The following is an 18,329-nucleotide window of genomic DNA, read 5'->3' as shown; positions in this document are numbered from 1 at the left end:
AGTGGTTTTTAAAAAGACAATAAATCTGCGGTTGAGGCAACGCAATGGCACAAGAAGACAACATGAAGCGAAACTGAACTAATTATCCATTAGATAAACGGAGATTGCACATGAGAACAGGAAAGCTCTGAACCACAAAAAAGTTTACCTTAGATTTGGATTTTGTCGTATACTATTCGCAGCTATAGAACATTTTTTGCGCAGAGCAGTAAGTCTTTGAGCAGACGTTTGCCGGGCAGAGCACTGACTCCTCTACGCAACACGGTTGACGGAGAGCATGCGCCCTTTTCTGCCGGCGTCCTTGGATCGCGAGCCCGACTATACCGACAACCGCCAACTACAAATTGGGCGAAAGGAGTCAAGAAAGGTATTCTCTAAAAAAATAAAAAAGAAACAAATGAAAAAAGGCCAATAAGGGTAGAAACTCCCCACTGGGGAATTGTCATACAGTGCATGGTACGTATTGTTTGTAATAATTGCTTATGAAGCTTATACTCCACCTTTGCATGAAACCAAGACTGCCGTATTTTAAGAGATAAGCAACGCCAAACAATACCACGTACACTATGACAATCTCCCCAGTAAACTCGTTTTTATCGCCAATCTCATGTTAGGTAAATGAAAGAAGTGTTTTAGAGTTTTTTTCTCGCATAATTTGCCCGCCCGCGCTCGCCTGCGTCACGTCGGGTCTTCGTCAGAAGCCTCTCTCCCCCTGTTTTTGCAGACGCACTTCTCTGGTTGTTTGCGTTCGCCGTGCAACGCATATTGAATGAGCTACCGTGGCGGGTGATGCCCGATAATATACACCCGTACTTGTGCGAGGAGCTGAAGGAATATAGAACGTTATTGGTGCTAAATGACCGTTCTATTGCCTTTAAAACATGTAAAATTTACAAGTAGTATTACATCAACATTCTAGTTCGTAAGACAATGCCAGATGCAGTCTGATTGCCTATCTCCTATGATGAATTTATTCACATATAAATGTGGGTAAGAAGTCCAGCTTGTTCTTCTGCGCAGTGATGCCTACTTGTGAAGCTCAATTCACAATCGGCAACGATTCTTGTGCCGGTCGCATCTCTGAGAAGTTTATTCTACGACTTTTCTGCATGTTCGCTACGTCGTCCTGGTGCATATAGTAGCTATTAATATATACACGGGCCGCAGTTTCAGGAGTCAGCCTGGCCCGGGACGGGCGCGAGGAGAAGACGGGCGTAAGCCCGACGATGGACGGAGGTAGGGCCGCGGGCGCTGCCCGACAGGTCATAATTACTTGTTTTTGCGCTAAACAAGTAATTATGAATTCGCACCAACTAGCCCGCCAACGCATTGTGCCGACAGGTCATACCTAAATAGCTGGCCAGGCCCGATCAACGGCCGATCAACGTGACTGCCACCAACCGTGCAATAGTGAAGCACACGACATTAAGGAATGAAAATCTAGTTTTTACGCTTTCGCCATCGCTGTCGTAGAAACTGCAGACGTATAGTGGTGGCAGCTGCAATGATAACTATTACTTCGAATATTTTGTAGCGGTTTACCGCTAAACAGGCACGCCATACGTTATTTGGATATGGCGCTGTGGAGATATACTAGACATGTTCGTGTTCCATGTTCGTCTTCATGTTCATGTTCCAGTTGCGTATCTGGTGTACCTCTGCAGCTCTGTCACCTAATAATACTATTCTGACAAGCCTCAGCGCAAGCATTATGCAATGTTGATCGCACCGGGCAGGTGCCGGTGATCTACCAGACTACGCGGTACATATTTGGTCCGGTTGAGGCTGCTGACCCTACACTTTTATTTATTTATTTTTAGTTACCTGCATCGCCCCGTAGGGCATTATAGCAGGGAGGTTACAGACCTAACTAAATACATGAACAAATAATTACAATGCGTGGAAGAAAGCATCATTTTCTGTGATGTATACAATGCGCGATGGCAAACTGTTCCAATCTCGAACAGTTCTAACAAAAAAAGAATAACGGAAAACGTCAACCCTACAAGAAAATTTCCTGACCTTCAAACAGTGGTCCAGTCGCTTAGATATGTAGTGTGGTGCCTGGATTTATTGTTCGCGGTTTATGCCTGTTTTAGAATAATAAATATCGTGGAAAAATTTGAATCTGATATGCCTTCTACGATCCTTCAGCTCTTGCCATTTAAGTTTATGTTTGCTTTCTGTCATGCTAAGCTGCCGACTATAGTTACCAAGAACAAATCTAACTGCCCTATTCTGGATTTTTTCTAATTTATTTATAAGCTCAGATGTGTGTGGGTCCCAACAAACACATCCATATTCAAGTATTGAACGTACATGACTGAAATACAGCTGCGTTTTTAAGTTACTCGGTAAATGACTAAAATTACGCCGCAAGAATCCCAAAACTGATGCTGCCTTATTTTCAATATAGTTAACATGCTTGTTTCATCGTAAATCAGAAGTAAAAAAGACGCCTAGATATTTAAATTCTTTGCTTATGTTTAGAGTAAAATCATGAATTCTATACCTATACGGATGATTAGCTCGTTTTCTTGTGAAGGTGACGTGAACAGTCTTATTTATATTTGATGACATATCCCAACGCACACACCAGTCTGCTATAGTATTTAAGTCAACTTGCAGGATTTGTCAATCGGAAATGAAATCTACGACTCTATAAACAACACAATCATCGGCAAACATCCTGAATGAAGACTGTATACCAATTGAAATATCATTAATGAACAACAAAAACAATAGTGGCCCCAACACTGAGCCTTGGGGAACTCCCGACGTAACTGATGCATATTGTGAAGATATACCGTTCAGAACAACAGCCTGTTTCCGCAATGACAAATATTCAGTAATCCACGCTATTATTTGACCATCCAAGTTGTAAGCTTTTAATTTTGAGATTAGGAGACTGTGTGCGACTACATCAAATGCTTTACGGAAATCTAAGAAAAGGCAGTCCACAACTTGTTGCTTATCAATTGCCGAGGCTAAATCGTGTATAAACTCTACCAACTGTGTATTGCAAGATAAACCACGCCTGAAACCATGTTGGCTGGGGCTGTTGACAGTGAGCGGCATGCCCGGCTCCCGCACGGCGTCGTCTACTACATCAAGTCGCTTGATGACGCCTGTCTGACACCATCGACATGCCTGATTCGCAAGCTGAGCTGTCGCTTCCATTTCTGTATTGAAAATTGACCGACCCGCCCTCCGCGGCACCGAACAAGTGTGACTCAGATTAGGCTGTAAGCGAAGGTAGATGGAGCAAACTGAGCTCTCCGCGTTTTGCTCGGTGAACCTGCGTGGATATGGCTCCAGTTTCGATACGTTACACTTTCACTATGCTACTGTTAGCAATGCCAGTATATGTGCGCACGCAGCGTAGGTAGGCCTGTGGGTAATCTTTAATGTGGAAGCTGAGCGCTAGCAAGAATTTCTGGCCCTAGTCAGGCTGTAATGCTTGTTTGGGCCACTCGATGATATAAACCTGTTGGTCCGAGCCCCAACCGGGCCCTTGTACACCTCCACTATAGGAACCGAGGTCAAGTTTCGGAATGTCAGTGTAAAAAAGTAAGAGGATTCCGCAGCACACGCAGCACAGTCACAGCGCAAGCTGGAGGAGTGGCTCCATGGGAGCTCCATTTTCGGCATCCCGCACTACCGGGTCTTCGCGGCGAAGTCTCTTCGCGTCGTTTTCACGAGAACGATCTGAACTGCCTGCCCAGTGTCGACGGCGAGCTGCGGCTTGTGCTGCTCTCTGTTGCTCTCTGCACAGCAGTCTGTTGAGCCCGATGATGCCTGGTTGTAGCCTCGCACGTAGCTCTACGATTCGCTTCTTCAGCAGTGGTTCGTACCTTGCGAGGAGATGCCATAACGTGTACCGAAGAGGAATCTAGAAAACGCGGCGCACATTTCACATCTCTTGACCCGCGGCAAGGTACGTTGCTGCTGACGATCATGATGATGATAGCTTATTGGCATCCCCATTGAAACGAGGTGCTGACAAATAGTCTCCTAGCCTAATTGAGTTAGCTACGTCCAGCTAAATGCAGCATGCAACTGCTATATGAGACTGCTAAATGTCGGGACACCTGGTGGAATATGAGGGAACTGCAGTGCCAAGTTCGTACGTATTGACGTTACGCGGCGCGCATGTCACATCGCGTGTCAATTGGCACGATACGATGGTAACCATGATGATGATTCAATGGCATTCCCTTTGAAACGGGAGGGTGATAAACAGTCACCAAGTCTGCTTGATTTAATCAGGTATGCCGTACATGTTTTTCATCACATCAATATTTATACATCTCCATAGCCTTCTTTTTCTTCCTCAAGACTTATCTACTTTGTACCGCTACCTAGGCATCTGCTACATGGCGTACCATGTAGCAGATTTTCTTTGGCAACACTTGATGCAATTGGTGTTTACGAGGTGAAAGTTCCGGCAATAAAGAAAAAAAAAAGGCTGGCGTGGCTTCCGCGGTAGAGTAGCTGACCCGCATGCAGCGGGCCCGGCTTCGATCCGGGCGGGAACTGGGCATTTTTTTTTTCTCATTCCCGGCATTTGCTGATACAGACACCGGACACCGGCGGCGGACACCATCGTCAACCGAAACGGCTATTGGAATGATCCCATAACAGCTTACGCCGTATTAAACACGAAATGGATAGGCTGAAGTGAGACAGAAAGGACACATTCCTACAGAATTGACGCCACTGCCGACTGTGAACTTTATTTGAAAAGCTCGCCAAAACAAGTGATTCAATATCTGAAAAAATGCTTACCCCCCCCCCCCCCCCCTCCCAAAATAAAAAAACGAAGAAAGCGGCACATGCGGCCGCGCGCCGCGACATAGAATTGCTCCAAGCGCGGTTATTGGAGCCAGTGAACTGAGAACGAAAACGCAAAGCATGCACTATGTTAACGAAGCAGACCCAGTCAAGAAATCCGACAGGCTGTCGGCTTGTCAGCTATATGTTATTTTGGCCTGTGGGCTTGTAAGCCTGTCGGCGTGTCAGCCTGTAGGAGGAACCGTTTGTCGGCCTGTAGGCGAGTCCGTTTGTCGGCTTGTAAGCCTGTCGGAACGTACTAATCGCCGCCGTTTGCGGCAGTATTCTCTGGCAATCACTTTCAGCGATATTTTCACTTTCGCGAGATTTCACGACTCGACCCACGAGAGCTTCTTGCATTTGCCCGGCGCTTGTGCGCAGGCGTACAGTGCCGATTCTCGCTTAAGTGAAACTACCTCCGAAAGTGATTTTCCGAGAATACGATCCCTATAGTGATCTGCGCATCAAGTATATGCTTTACTATGCTGCCCGATAGTTCCTAGTATAGAAAATACACCTTGGACTGATCAGTGCCATGTTCCCATTGACTAGTTAAGGTGCTGTTGTTCGCAGCAGAAATATGCCTACTTTTGCAAATCTCCTCGCAAGCCGCGTGCCAAAGCATGAATATTGTCATAATCCTAGCGTATGTAATTATCAAGCGGTTCTGGATCTCAGTACCACCAAAACCAGAAATTGTCTCGAATTTGCATATTGAGGTACCGCAAGAAAATAACGCTCTACATGTTGTGAATGGAATAATTCTGTGCAAAAAGGAACGCAGCTCACACATGCTGCGCATACTTTACCAGCTGTCATGATTGGTTAAAAACAAGAAAGCATTATTATAAGTAGATTCTAAACAACACGCTAAGTGAATGTTGTTCATTACCACAAAAACGTCTATTACGTCTATTTTCATTCACCGTATGTTTCATGCTCATAAACACGGTCCTACCAGCCAACTGAGGCTGAGAAGCGGCCTGTTTGTGTTAGCATTTATTGGTGGCAATAAGCATTTTATTATTATTGTTTCTTCTGATTGTACAATGTGCATATGTTTAACTAGTACGCTGGTACAAAGGCCTGATGGCTGTTACTGGGCACTTAAATAAGAGATACAGATTGTCTGATTGATTATTCAGGGGACAGGAACATGAGCAGAAGAACCTTCATGGTCCATATGTATGTCAGTGCATATTGTGTTGGCATGTGCTTTTCTGTGCTGTTAGAATGAATATACGAGTACAAGCAGAAATGTGCTCGCTGTGCCGTGAAAACTTATTTAGACGTCTAATGGTGGATTCGGGTAGCTGTAACGTACGTATCCCTCGAGCAATAATAAAATAAGGAGTTCAACTTTGTAACATTTATAAAATTGCAGAAGCATGAGAAATAGCACTTTTCCTATATTTAAGTGTAAGTATTCCCGCCTTTGTCGGTTTTCGCTGGCCAACTTCGTCCCAAAACAACATTAGAGCATTCCTAAAAAGCTAAATATTCTCTAAACGGCTTCGTCTTTATTAAGCATGAAATGCTTTTAGCTCCCGTAGTCAGGCGACCATCGAGTGACCTTGAGCCAAAAGCCAGAGCCATTATCCGGGTACTCAAACGAGATCATCCAGGCACTCGAACGGGAACATCTGTGCACCGTGGCGAAAACAAAATGAGGTCATCCGGGCAACCAGTCAAAAGTTAAGAAAATGCGGTCTCTGGCCCCCAACCCTTTGTACTGGATCGCATTACATACGCTAGATACTTCCCAAACAGGTTGCAAAAAATAATGCTTCCGATTTCTTCCTAATGTTTATTCACAATATCACTCAAGCTGTAGCTTCTAGTACGCTGAAGTTTTATTTGTCATTTTCAATAGCAACGTTCAACAGGTAGATAGAGAGGTTGCCTGTGCTCTTTTGAACGCCAGCGGTCCGTGAGTTGTCAGCGGTCCGCGACAAGAAGGAAAATGTCGTAGTTTCGCCCGAAAGGCGAAGCATCAATTGCGATAGCAAGAGACAGAAGAAAGGGGAAAGGGCAGGGAGGTTAACCAGATGGGAAGATCCGGTTTGCCACCCTACGCTGGGGAGAGAATCGCGATAGCAAATTAATAGAGAGCTATACGGAGTAGGGATAGTAGTTTTACCGGTTGCATAAACTTATACACATTCGCTTACTAACTGAATTAACAAGCGTGGTGTCGGTGCGCACAAGCAAACATGGATAGATCACACTCGACCACCGCACACAACTGTCAAAACGCTGGCGTGCGCAAGCGCGGCCGCCGCAGCAAGCGAAGGTTCGTGCGGTCTATCGCTTCAACGGAAACTGAGCAGCGAAAAAACAGCGCATACAAAGGTCAGAGCCGTGTGGAGATCGCTTTCAAGATACGGTGCGCGCGACAGCCCGCACCGACGCAAAGTACAAGTGCGCAGTTGTTGGCAGAGTAGAAGCTGCCCCCGCCCTCCCTCCCGCGCTGCCTTCCCGCTTTCCTCCTTTCGCGTGGGAGATTGAGTCGCCAGTTGCCCTTGCGCCCGGTTGCAAGATACGCATTTGGTGCCGCAGCACAGCGTTGCCCCCCCTGCCTCCCTCCCTCCCTCTCTCCCATACCCCCAGGGCTTTCGCGCGACGGAAGAAGTGGCGTTTGCTCTCCGCCGTGCGTTCGCTCGCCGTGAAAGCGCGCGTCCCCCGATCGCTTTCATTCGCACATACGGCGCGCGGCGACGATTTTATCGCCCTTGGACTTTATACGGAACCTCACGGCGGCGACGGATACGGCGACGCCGACGGCAGAAATCCGCTTGAGGTGTCCATATAATTGCTATCTTAATAAAGGTAGCGACAGACCCAGAGCGCGCTGCACTATTGGAATGAAGGCGGCGGCACCACAGGTAGAAAAAGATGCCATATAGCAGTCATTTCATGCTTACATCTACTCTCGATTACGGGAGAGCCAACATTTCTATGTTTGTTTTATTATTTTATTGAGGTGACGTAATAGCAGAGATCGGTGCTTTAAGGTGGCACCACTTACTGCTAGTCGCTTGGCAAAGAAATAGGTTATCGCACAATGTGTCGAAAGACACTGAATTCAGTCAGAGAGGGTGAACACCGAGTCCTGCGCGTGAGTGCAGGAAACTACAACAAGGAAACACGTATACAGTCGCAGAAGTGTGCGACGCTGTTCAAATTGGTTAGGCATGATCATAAAAAGGTGAAAACACCGCAAGAACGAAGGCACACAGAAGAAGAAACGTCCGCCACAGGCGTTGACTGACACGTGAAGCTTTAGTGCGGTGGAGCAACGTAAAAGGAGGGGAACGGAGGGTCGGGAAAACAACTGACACGTGATCCGCAATCCGTTGTCACATGGTAAACAGACGGAGTGAAAGAGCAAACTAAGCAAGGTGCTCAGAAACACGTACGCTGATTTCTTATGCACTTTCAAGGTGGCAATTTTTTTTTTCACAGGTAGGGGAACCTACACAAGCTTCACCTCTTCGGTTAATCGCAAAGGCCTCAGCTATCAGGTGGCCATATGCACTTTGTAAATACGCAAGTACAAGTGCTTCGTATTGTGCGGCAACGCACACGGAACTTTTCAGATGATTTTGCGGTAAGAAAATTTTCGAAGTTTTCAACTTATGCTTGCGCTCTTCATGGTTTAAATACCGTTTACTTCACACGGCTCCTTAGAGAAGCCCCTTTAGTGATGCTTCATCACTTGTACAAAAAATCATTACTATCGTCGTCGTTATAATCATCGCTTTTATGAGTTCCTGTGTCGTAGAAAACGGCATTCGTCATTGCGCTCATGTGCAAAACAACAAGTTATGCTTTATCTTTCTTTTTTTAAGCTCTAAGCTGAGAGTTCCAGATAGATCAAAAGGCCTGACAAAGAATGAACCAACTAGCAGCACAGAGTGATAGAAGTCTCCAACACAGAGAGGCAAATTTGGAAGTAAATTCACGGCTGCCGTTGTTCTGACCACGTAAGCTCCGTAGAAAGCGGCCCTTCCATAAAAGCCTGAGAAACTCGCTCAAAACATGCAGCCCGCCCAAAAAAGAAAATAGCCACCTGTTAAACGCCAACAGCTGCGCAATTTGTGACGTGTCCGACGTATTCGTGCAATATATTCGAGCAACGTGCTTACGGCAGTTTCCCTTTGGCGATGAGCCTAGTGAGGCGCTTATTAAATGATAAATTGGCCACAGGAACTTCCACAGCACAAGGTTGTCCCATAGCGACAGCTCGGATGGCTTCAGGACTCTTGCTCTTGTACATGTTACCCAGCGTGGCCCAGACGACACAGACGTAATATGAAAACTCAGAAATTCATCTTTTGATTTCTTCTAACGTATATATAGATATAACATTATGATGAAATGTAAAGTTAGTTCGCAGAAAAGAATGATTACAAATCCCTGCCTAGGCTTCTTTTTTCTTTTAACTGACAGGCTTTCTTTCTCAGAAAACCATAGGGGTTTCTTTCGTAGCTTCGTGTTGCTACGAAATGTCAATTTTTCTTTATCATGAACTCTCCTCCAACTTGGGGCTTCCGCCGAACTGAGATGTCATATTTAGTGTCATTGTGCTTTGAATTGTGGAATAATTCGCCCTCGTTCTGCTAGCCTCCTGGTCAGCTCAGATCCTAGAGCGATAGACCCGAAATGCGTTGGTTCTAATTCCGGACGAGGAGGAATTTTCCTTCGTGTTCAAAGTTTTTTTTTTTCTGAAGAAAAAAAAAAGCGTATGATTTGACAATAGAAATGTCAAGTTTTCTCTTTCATTTATAAAGGCAGCATGGAACTACCACACATTGCTCATCTGATGAAAGCCCTGCCATCCCGCTAAATGGCAATGCGCTAGTTTTCTAGAACTTCGAAAAATATTTTAATTCCTTAATAGAAAAGAAAATGATAGGACTTGATAGGCTATTAGGAGAAGGAGCTATATTTACATAGGAAATACTGAAACTTTCAGTGGCCACTACACTGGAGCTATAGTGAGGGATTAACTAATGTAATAAGGTATCTTAAGATACAAACGGCAGGAATCGTATCTGTTACAATTAACCAGATAGTATATCTTGTATCTGTACTTCAAATACTTATCAGCTCAGTATCTTCTATCTGTATCATGATACATTTCCAAAGTAATATTGCCCAGCCCTGCCTACTACACACTGTGATAAATTTACTGTTTATTGTCACTCACACGGACTCTAGACAAATGTCAGGGGTGTTGGTAAATGGTTTACGTCACGCTAGTGTATATTATGGTGTTTCAAAATGCCTACGTCACCTAAAAATTTACTCCCAATTTCTAGCAACCCTCCAAGAGACATTGCAGCAAAATTTAAAGGAGATTTAGTGACTTTTCCGTCTGACTTTAGCGACAGGCTTTAAAAGAAATGTGGCAACACTGGTGCTCTGCAGGCTTATCATTAGCCTACTTCTACTCTCTTTTATGATTGGCAGTTAAGACGTTTTATGCTCAATTTATTGTCTCGCTGCACAGCTATAATATATATATATATATATATATATATATATATATATATGATCGGACTGCGGCGATTGCTCTGGCACTACATTCATACAATAAGATAGCTTGCATCTTACGTCATGGACCACCATCTTGGTTCTCCGTCATGCGGCTAGGATAACGCTTAACCTATCATATTCTATAGAGGCCACGGGTGAATATTTCATGGTGCACATTAGGTCCACGGGCTCCAGTGTCATAGAGAGAGACATGGTCGGAGCTCTGCTGGCGTCTGTGCCAGAACCACGGTTGAACCGGCGGAACAACCACGCGAGACGCCAACAGACGCAGCTTCCCATGGTGCTGGTGCTCCAGCATGGGGTTAGAATGACGTCAGTGCAAGCAATCATAGTTACAGTGGGGTCTCAAAGCTGACACCGTCACCTTCTGAAGAACAACTTTTTTTTTAAGGCGAAAGCCTTATATTCCCCCATGACGCGGGAATTCCAGCGAGAGTGCGGTGTTAACATCCGACGGCAAGAAAAGCCCACGTGACCAAGTGATGACGTCACGTTCCGGACGCTAGACCTGCTGCGGCTCGCACTATAAGATCCCCGGGTGAAGAGCCGCGGCGTCGGACGGACGTCGTAGACCACACACAAAAAAAAACTGAATGTCCAATTCGAAAATTGAGATGTCCAACGTTCAAAACTGACCAGGCCCATTCCCAAAATTGACTTGGCCACACCCCAAACGTTTTGGTGGCCCACACCCAAAAAAATTTACTTTAGACAATCGGAAAATTCAGTCGACCCTCGTTCAAAAACGACCTGGCCCACTCCCAAAATTGACAGCCAAATTCTAAAATTGACTCAAAGACTCAAAGTGTGCCGACCAATTTTCTTGTTTGTATTCGCAGGCTCAGAGGCTGAGAGGAACCTACGAGACGTGGCAAGAAACGACTTCGTATCAATATCCAGGGCGTTTTACGCAGCGGATCGAAGATATGCCACGAATTCATTGAGCGCATCAAGCACCGAATCCATCTTGCATACCGACACAGCAATGCTCTTCAATGTCATTGCTGTGAAGCGTGAAGCCATCCTATGAAGCTGCACTCGCGGAAACTGTGATGATGATTCAGTTTTCTCAGCGGTAAAGCCTTCGGCTCACAGCTGACAGAGAAGCCATGTCTGCCTTCGTGGTCGACCTAGTACTTTTCCTAATTAAAGTCCTCGTTACCGCTTGCGACATCATCACTCTTCCTATCTATTTCGTACTTCACAAGCCCTGGGTCTACTGGAAGCAAAAACGAATGCGCTTCGCCAAGCCTATCAAACAGGGGGACCCATCGTCACCATACATGCGCCCTGAAAAGCTCGAGATAGAATGCCTGAAAGGTGTGCAAACGTTGGACGAAGCTACCCGCAAAGCCATTCGTTTGTACCCCGAGCGACCCGCTTTAGGAACTCGGCCCGTCCTGGGCCAAAGCGAAGAGAAGCAACCGAACGGCAGTGTCTTCAAGAAGCTCGTTCTGGGCGACTACCGGTGGCTCACATACGAGAAGGTTGACCAGCAGATTGACCTGGTGGCTCGCGGTCTACAGTCAATAGGTCTGAAGCCCCGCCAGTATTTGGGCATCCTGGCCGAGACACGCGCCGAGTGGTTTATAACAGCGCAGGCGTGTTTCCGCACCAACGTCTCACTAGTCACTCTGTACGCGACGCTTAGCAACGAAGGAATCGTGAGTGCCGTCAACAGGACCGGACTGACACACCTTGTCACCTCGGCGGATCTTCTGCCCCGGGTGCTAAGTATCGCGGACAAGACGCCGTCACTTACCCACATTGTCTACATGGAGGACGCTCACTCCAAACGTGAAGCACCGCTAGCTCAAGGTCCTCAGGCAAGTGCACTAAGTGCCTTTTTTATGACTCTACTTAATCGCGATATTGTCACGCGTACTTCAATACGTTCGCTGGTGAGCTATACTTGCTGATGCAGCTACGTGGTAGTGTTCCGGCAGATACAAAGCATAGAACAAGACAAGTGCGATGAAGCAGCAAGAAAAAAAATACGAAAAAAAAACAGCACAGGAGACAAAGCCGGCTAACTAGAGAAAGTGGGACTGTGTGTCAGCACACCATACATTGTATTAGCGAGAAATGAACACGTTTGCCTGTAAACAGACAGGGAATGACTTTTGTATTTGTTAGCGAACAATGGCGACGCAAAGACACGCGATTGCCTTATTTCCCTTGTGTCATCTTAAGTACTTAGGTCATTGCATATATGCGGAGTTAGCCCTCCACAGCTCTCTCTCCTGCTCATTATTTTGCCTTATACACACTATGCGCTGAAACACTGTCACAAAGGAGTCGCGAGTACATTTCGAATTTTGACAGTGGCCGTTTTTCGGCGAAATATCGCTGTTATCGCTAGGCGCAAGATGCGCCCAACTGTATCCGAAATTTCTTTAGTGGTGTCAAGAATGCCATAGAGCAAGATTCCAGTCTAATGAGAACGCTATAGAACGTCGTGTCTAAAGCGTTTTACGTTCTCAAGTGCATGAGCAGTAGCGGGAATGTGAAACTTGACAAACTGAACGTGTCGCTAATTCAAGTTAAACATGAATAAATAGTTGATCTGCGCGTTAAATTCGACGACCGACTACTGTGCATAGGCTGCTATCGTTGTGATTTGGGTGTTGCTTGTCCCTCTCGGCAAACGTTTGCCCAGCAAGGAGCTAGATCCTTAACTCGCACTTAGGGCAGTGCTAACATTTTCACGGCCACTACAGCTGGACAGTATAATTTGTTGGCCGAAACGGGCTAGCCATAACCTTAAAGGAAAAAGAAAGATCAGCGTAGCATATAAATAGCAAACGCGCGTTGGCAACGTTTCAGTGCCTTGCACGACGCTGTTCCCACGTAATGAACCGTTAAACTTCAGTGAATGCTACAGGGCTTCGGCTGAATTGCCAGAAGGGTTTCTTCTTCTTTCTGGGATTTTATGGGCCAAAATTAGTTCCGATTATGAGGCACGCCGTAGTGGAGGGCTCCGGATCAATTTTGACCACCTTTGGTGGATTTATTTTGACCACCACCTCGGTTCTTTAACGTGCACTGCAACGCAAGCACACAGGCGTTTTTCCATTTCGCCTCCATCGAAATGCGGTCGCCGCGGCCGGCATACGATCCCGCGATCTTCAGTAAAAGTATAATACTTTAGACTTTAGAGGAAGCTTTAGCTCGAGCAAAGTGTTGGTTTGGGCAAGTTGGTAGCCCACGGTAACGCATTGACAGCGTGAGTAAAAGAAAAAAAAACATGTTTTTCTTTATCTTCTACGCACGATGTTATTCTGTTGCCTTTACCTCGACGCTAACTCCAGTTTTCCTATTCAGATGCATGTCAAACGCAGGAACACTCTCCCTCGATAACCGCTAAATCAATTTGAATCAAAGTTTCTTTCTTAATTTAAAAGAGAAAGTTAAATTGTACCGACTGTATGAAAGATTTTCATTAGGGTCTTGTAGTTCTTACAATACTTGTCGAAAATTGATAAGCTTAACAAAACTTGAGGCACAATGTGCACAAATACGTAACTGCGCAACGAAAACAGATTCCGCTGTTCTCTAAACTGCAACTCTGAGAGCACATCAAAAGAAAGGAGCAACATGATACTTTCGAGCTCCCCCTCGACCTCTCTCGGTGGTTGTGCGCTCGCCGCTCCGTAACTGAATGGGCATTGGAGTTCGAAAAATGGAATCGCTCTAAGAAACAAAGCTATAAATCAGGCATTGATGGATATATGAAATAGACGAATTTGGAAACATACGACAGATTTCAGCTACGCTACGGTTTTCTTTTTATTTCTGACTTGAACTCGCCAGACGTTTCAAAAAGCGACTTTGGCATGAGAGAAACATGCATGCAATCACGACCTATTAGTTAGACCGTTAGAGTATTGGGCTGCTGTGCTGGAAGACAGGTTCGATGCAACCATCGGTCACGCATTGGTGCGCAACTTACAATATGCCTTTTTTTTTTTTTACACGATGCAAGAAGTAAGGCGTGTAGGCTATCTCGAGGCGTAAGCGATTTAGAGGACGTCTGGTGTGCGGTCAATCTTCAGGTTTACAATAAAAAATGTCACAGTTTCGCCCTACGGGCGAAGCAATGAATGCGATAGCAACACAGCAATGTCATACGAAGTAAGGTGAGCGGCCTTGGTAGCAATATGAATTGTAGTAAACATGAGCTGATTAAGTAAGCAGGTGTGCTGCGGCGTAAGTAGACCGACATGAAGAGAGACTCGATGACCACGAGAAGGCGCGTGTGAAACGGTGGTGTTGATGAGAAGCGCTTACCGTGGGCAGCGCGTGCGAAGGGACACACCTGTAGTGCTGCACTGCCGATCTGGGCAGCATTGCATGTGTAGCGCGCGTTGGAAAATGTGGCCCGACTATTACTAACTGAATGAACAAGCGTGGTGTGAGCGCGCACAAACAAACATGAATAGATCACACTGAATGACTGCAGCCAACGACTGTCAAAACGCTGGCAGCGAAGCGCATACGCCCGCAGCGGGCGAAGGTACGTGCGGTCTATCGCTTCAACGGAAACTGAGAGGCGAATGCACGGCGCATAAAGGTCAGAGCCGTGTGGAGATAAGAGACGGTGCGGTCGAACGAACGACGAGCGCGGTTGTTGGCAGCGTAGAAGTGCCCCCCCCCCCCCCCCCCCTCTGCTCCCTCCGGCGCTGGCTTTCCGCTTCCTTGCTTGCGCGTCGGAGATTGAGTGCGTTCGCTCTCCGTGATAGCGCGCGTCCCCGCATGCTTCCGCTGGGGCATACGGCGCGCGGCGAAGATTTTATCTATACGGAACCTCACGGCAACGCCGACAACGACGGCGACGCCGACGGCAGAAATCCGGTTGAAGTGTCCATATAATTGCTATCGCAATAAAACAGGTCGGTGGCGGGCGACCGCTTATTCTGCCGAAGTAATCTGAAGGGAGCAAGTGCACGAAGCTCCCATGCGCGGCTTCCACCGCGAAAAACACGGACGTGTGATTTCCGCGAAGGCGTATTATATTTTGGCTCGAGTCTAAGTGCATGACTTCTGCTCTTCTACTGCAGGTTATACCATTCTCTAGCCTTCAAACCTTGGGAAGCCACCGCTACATGGAAGAGTGTCCGCCTGGGCCTGACGATATCGCCATCATCATGTTTACGAGCGGATCCACAGGGATTCCCAAAGGTGTCATGGCTACGCACAGCAATCTCATGACGACGATGAGATCCTTCGGATTCTTCTGCCAGAGCTTCGGGGTCGCAGGGAGCGAAGACGCCTACATCGCCTTCCTGCCGCTCGCCCACATGCTTGAACTTTCTTTCGAGATATTGCTGATGAGCGTCGGTGGACGCATAGGCTACTCGTCTCCTCTCACCCTCACCGACAAATCAAACGGCATCGCCCCGAGCTGTCGCGGAGACGCAACCGTTCTGAAGCCGACTCAGATCACTTGCGTTCCTCTCATAGCAGACCGTATCCGAAAAGCAATCAACGAAACGGCCGCTTCCAAAGGCACCTGGTGCAAGGCACTGTTCGACTACGCGGTTAAATACAAATGCTTCTGGCTGGACCTCGGTTTCAATACTCCTCTCCTCAACCGTTTACTTTTCAATAAGACAAGCCGCCTTCTCGGCGGCAAAACCAAGTTAATCGTGAGCGGCTCGGCCCCACTGTCCGATCAAACGCGCTGGTTTCTGCGGGCCTGCTTGAATTGCGCCGTCGTCGAGGGGTACGGCCTGTCAGAGACCAGCTGCGTGACCACCGTCATGGATCGGCGGGACACCAGTACGGGCCGCGTCGGATCCCCTCTGCCCGGTTGCTACCTGCGCCTGGTCGACTGGCTGGAAGGCGACTACAGCAACACCGACAAGCCCAACCCTCGCGGCGAGGTCGTCGTGGGAGGTCCGTGCGTCACCAAGGGCTACTTCAAGGATGAAGAACTTACGCGAGAGTCGTTTCGCGAAGAAGACGGCATCCGCTGGTTCTACACGGGCGACGTCGGCGAAATCTTTCCAGACGGCACGCTCAAGATCATCGACCGCAAGAAAGATATTGTCAAACTCCAGCATGGCGAGTACGTGGCACTCGCGCGCGTCGAGGCAGTGCTCAAATCATGTCCTCTCGTTGAAAACGCGTTCGCGTATGGGAACTCCCTGTACACCTACCTCGTGACGTTCGTATCGCCAAACTACGATCAGCTGCAGCGGTTGGCCCGACGCCTCGGGAGGGGACACTTGGTGACTATGAAAGAGCTCTGTTACGACGCCCAAGTAGCTAGCGCCGCCGAGGAGTCGATTCTGAACTACGCGCGTTCGTGCGATTTGCAGAAGGCCGAGGTGCCGCGTAAGGTGAAACTGTGTCACGAGCCGTGGACGCCGGACACGGGACTGGTCACGCCTACGCTCAAGCTTTGCAGAAAGCCGCTGCAAAAGTACTACCAGAGTGACATTAACGCCCTCTACGAGCCGGATGAGAAAAACATTGTGTGAGGCATGAAGCACCACAAATAGCTCTGCCAGAAATTGCAGTACCTGTCATGTTCGAGATACTGTTCTACATGGCTTACCTGGAGACGTGTAAGCGTTGATACTCATGGACCGCACTGGAGTCACACTGACTGAGGATGTTGCCGCGAAATGACATAGCTACAGGCCAAGAAGGGGACGCCACCCCAATATTACAAACGGTTGACGGAGACCAGGCGTAAAAAAAGGCATGTGTATTGCACAACAGGCGTCAGCCCTACCATGGAACGCCTCCTATACATATAGGAATCGCGTTAGCCTGCAAAATAAACGCGACAGTCACTTGGACTCTCATACCACGTCTTTCCAAGACAAACACACCCAGGGACGACGCACATACAAAAGAGACTAGTCATCTCTTGTGGGACTTGGCGCGTTAGGCTGGAGTGGACCACCGCATGCGAAATGTGTATGTGTGTGTTTGTGTATGTTTTATTTTGATCTGTCCCCCTGTCAAACTTAGGCAACGCTGTCTTGATTCTATGTAGTAAAAATAAACCAATCAATTCTATTAGTAAAGGAATCTCAACCACTGAACAATTGCGTCGACTGAATAAAGGTTTGTTCATTGCGGTGTTTATTCGGGCTAAAAGCCATCAAATCTCTGCAGAAACAGCCACTAGTGGCACTAATATTCAGAGCTTATAACAACAATTTAGTTAATACTAATACTAATTAGCAGGCCTCACATTCATTCGGTGGGCCTGTATTAACAAGGACAACACATGTTCGTCTTTCGGTTCATTTCGTAGGCCCTTACCATCTCATTCCTTTCTTACCAAAGAAAGGAACGTATCAAAGAAAGGTGCAGGTCTTAACAGGCTGTATTATAGGCCATAATATAACAGGCCAGCCATAACAGGCTAAACAAAGTTAGGGAAATTTTTTCATTAAAAAAAAAACTTGAATATACAGAACCATACAAAGCAGTTTGCCTTTACCTCGAATAGAAACGTTTGACCAGATAAACTGAGAAGTATGTAAACAGGGATTTAGATAACTCATTAAAGCTTGAGTTTAAGCTGCATATTGGTTATTCACTTTTCCGGTGAATGAGACCGACCAGGGAGCAAATATAAATCTCACAATAAGTAAAACGGTCTGGAGACGGAAGCTTAACGCATGTGTAAAGGAACAAATCAGTCTTCCATCATGGCAGTCTTCATCCATGTAAAAGTAAGCGAAATTTAGCATCGGGAACGCTTTGGCCACTCGTCATCACGTTACATCACCTGGATATCATTCACGATATTAAAAGTATTTGGAACAAAAAGGTCACTTTTTTTTTTTTGCGGCATGACAATACTCCGTAGCATGGCGAGTTCCGGCTCTTCCTTTATACAGGCGCACTAACCATCGCGAAGCAAAATAGGAGGGTCACAACACAAAACTCTCACGGCAAACTTTAAATTG

At 46.8% G+C, this 18,329-nt stretch overlaps 1 protein-coding gene across 1 annotated transcript in view; it reads left to right on the top strand.

Annotated features, from left to right (window-relative positions):
- The window catches only part of LOC119458582 (long-chain-fatty-acid--CoA ligase 4), a 63,255-nt gene extending 45,851 nt beyond the window's left edge, over positions 1 to 17,404 (top strand). The window contains exons 5-7 of the mRNA XM_037720421.2: positions 10,555 to 10,696; positions 11,604 to 12,221; positions 15,456 to 17,404. Coding sequence (XP_037576349.1) covers positions 10,555 to 10,696; positions 11,604 to 12,221; positions 15,456 to 16,880 — 2,185 coding nt within the window. The 3' untranslated portion in view covers positions 16,881 to 17,404. The remainder of the gene's footprint in view (positions 1 to 10,554; positions 10,697 to 11,603; positions 12,222 to 15,455) is intronic.
- Positions 17,405 to 18,329: the final 925 nt, after the last annotated feature.

The sequence above is a fragment of the Dermacentor silvarum genome, chromosome 7, assembly GCF_013339745.2.
Source record: "Dermacentor silvarum isolate Dsil-2018 chromosome 7, BIME_Dsil_1.4, whole genome shotgun sequence".
Taxonomy (NCBI): domain Eukaryota; kingdom Metazoa; phylum Arthropoda; class Arachnida; order Ixodida; family Ixodidae; genus Dermacentor; species Dermacentor silvarum.
This window is presented reverse-complemented; position numbering and strand designations above follow the sequence as displayed.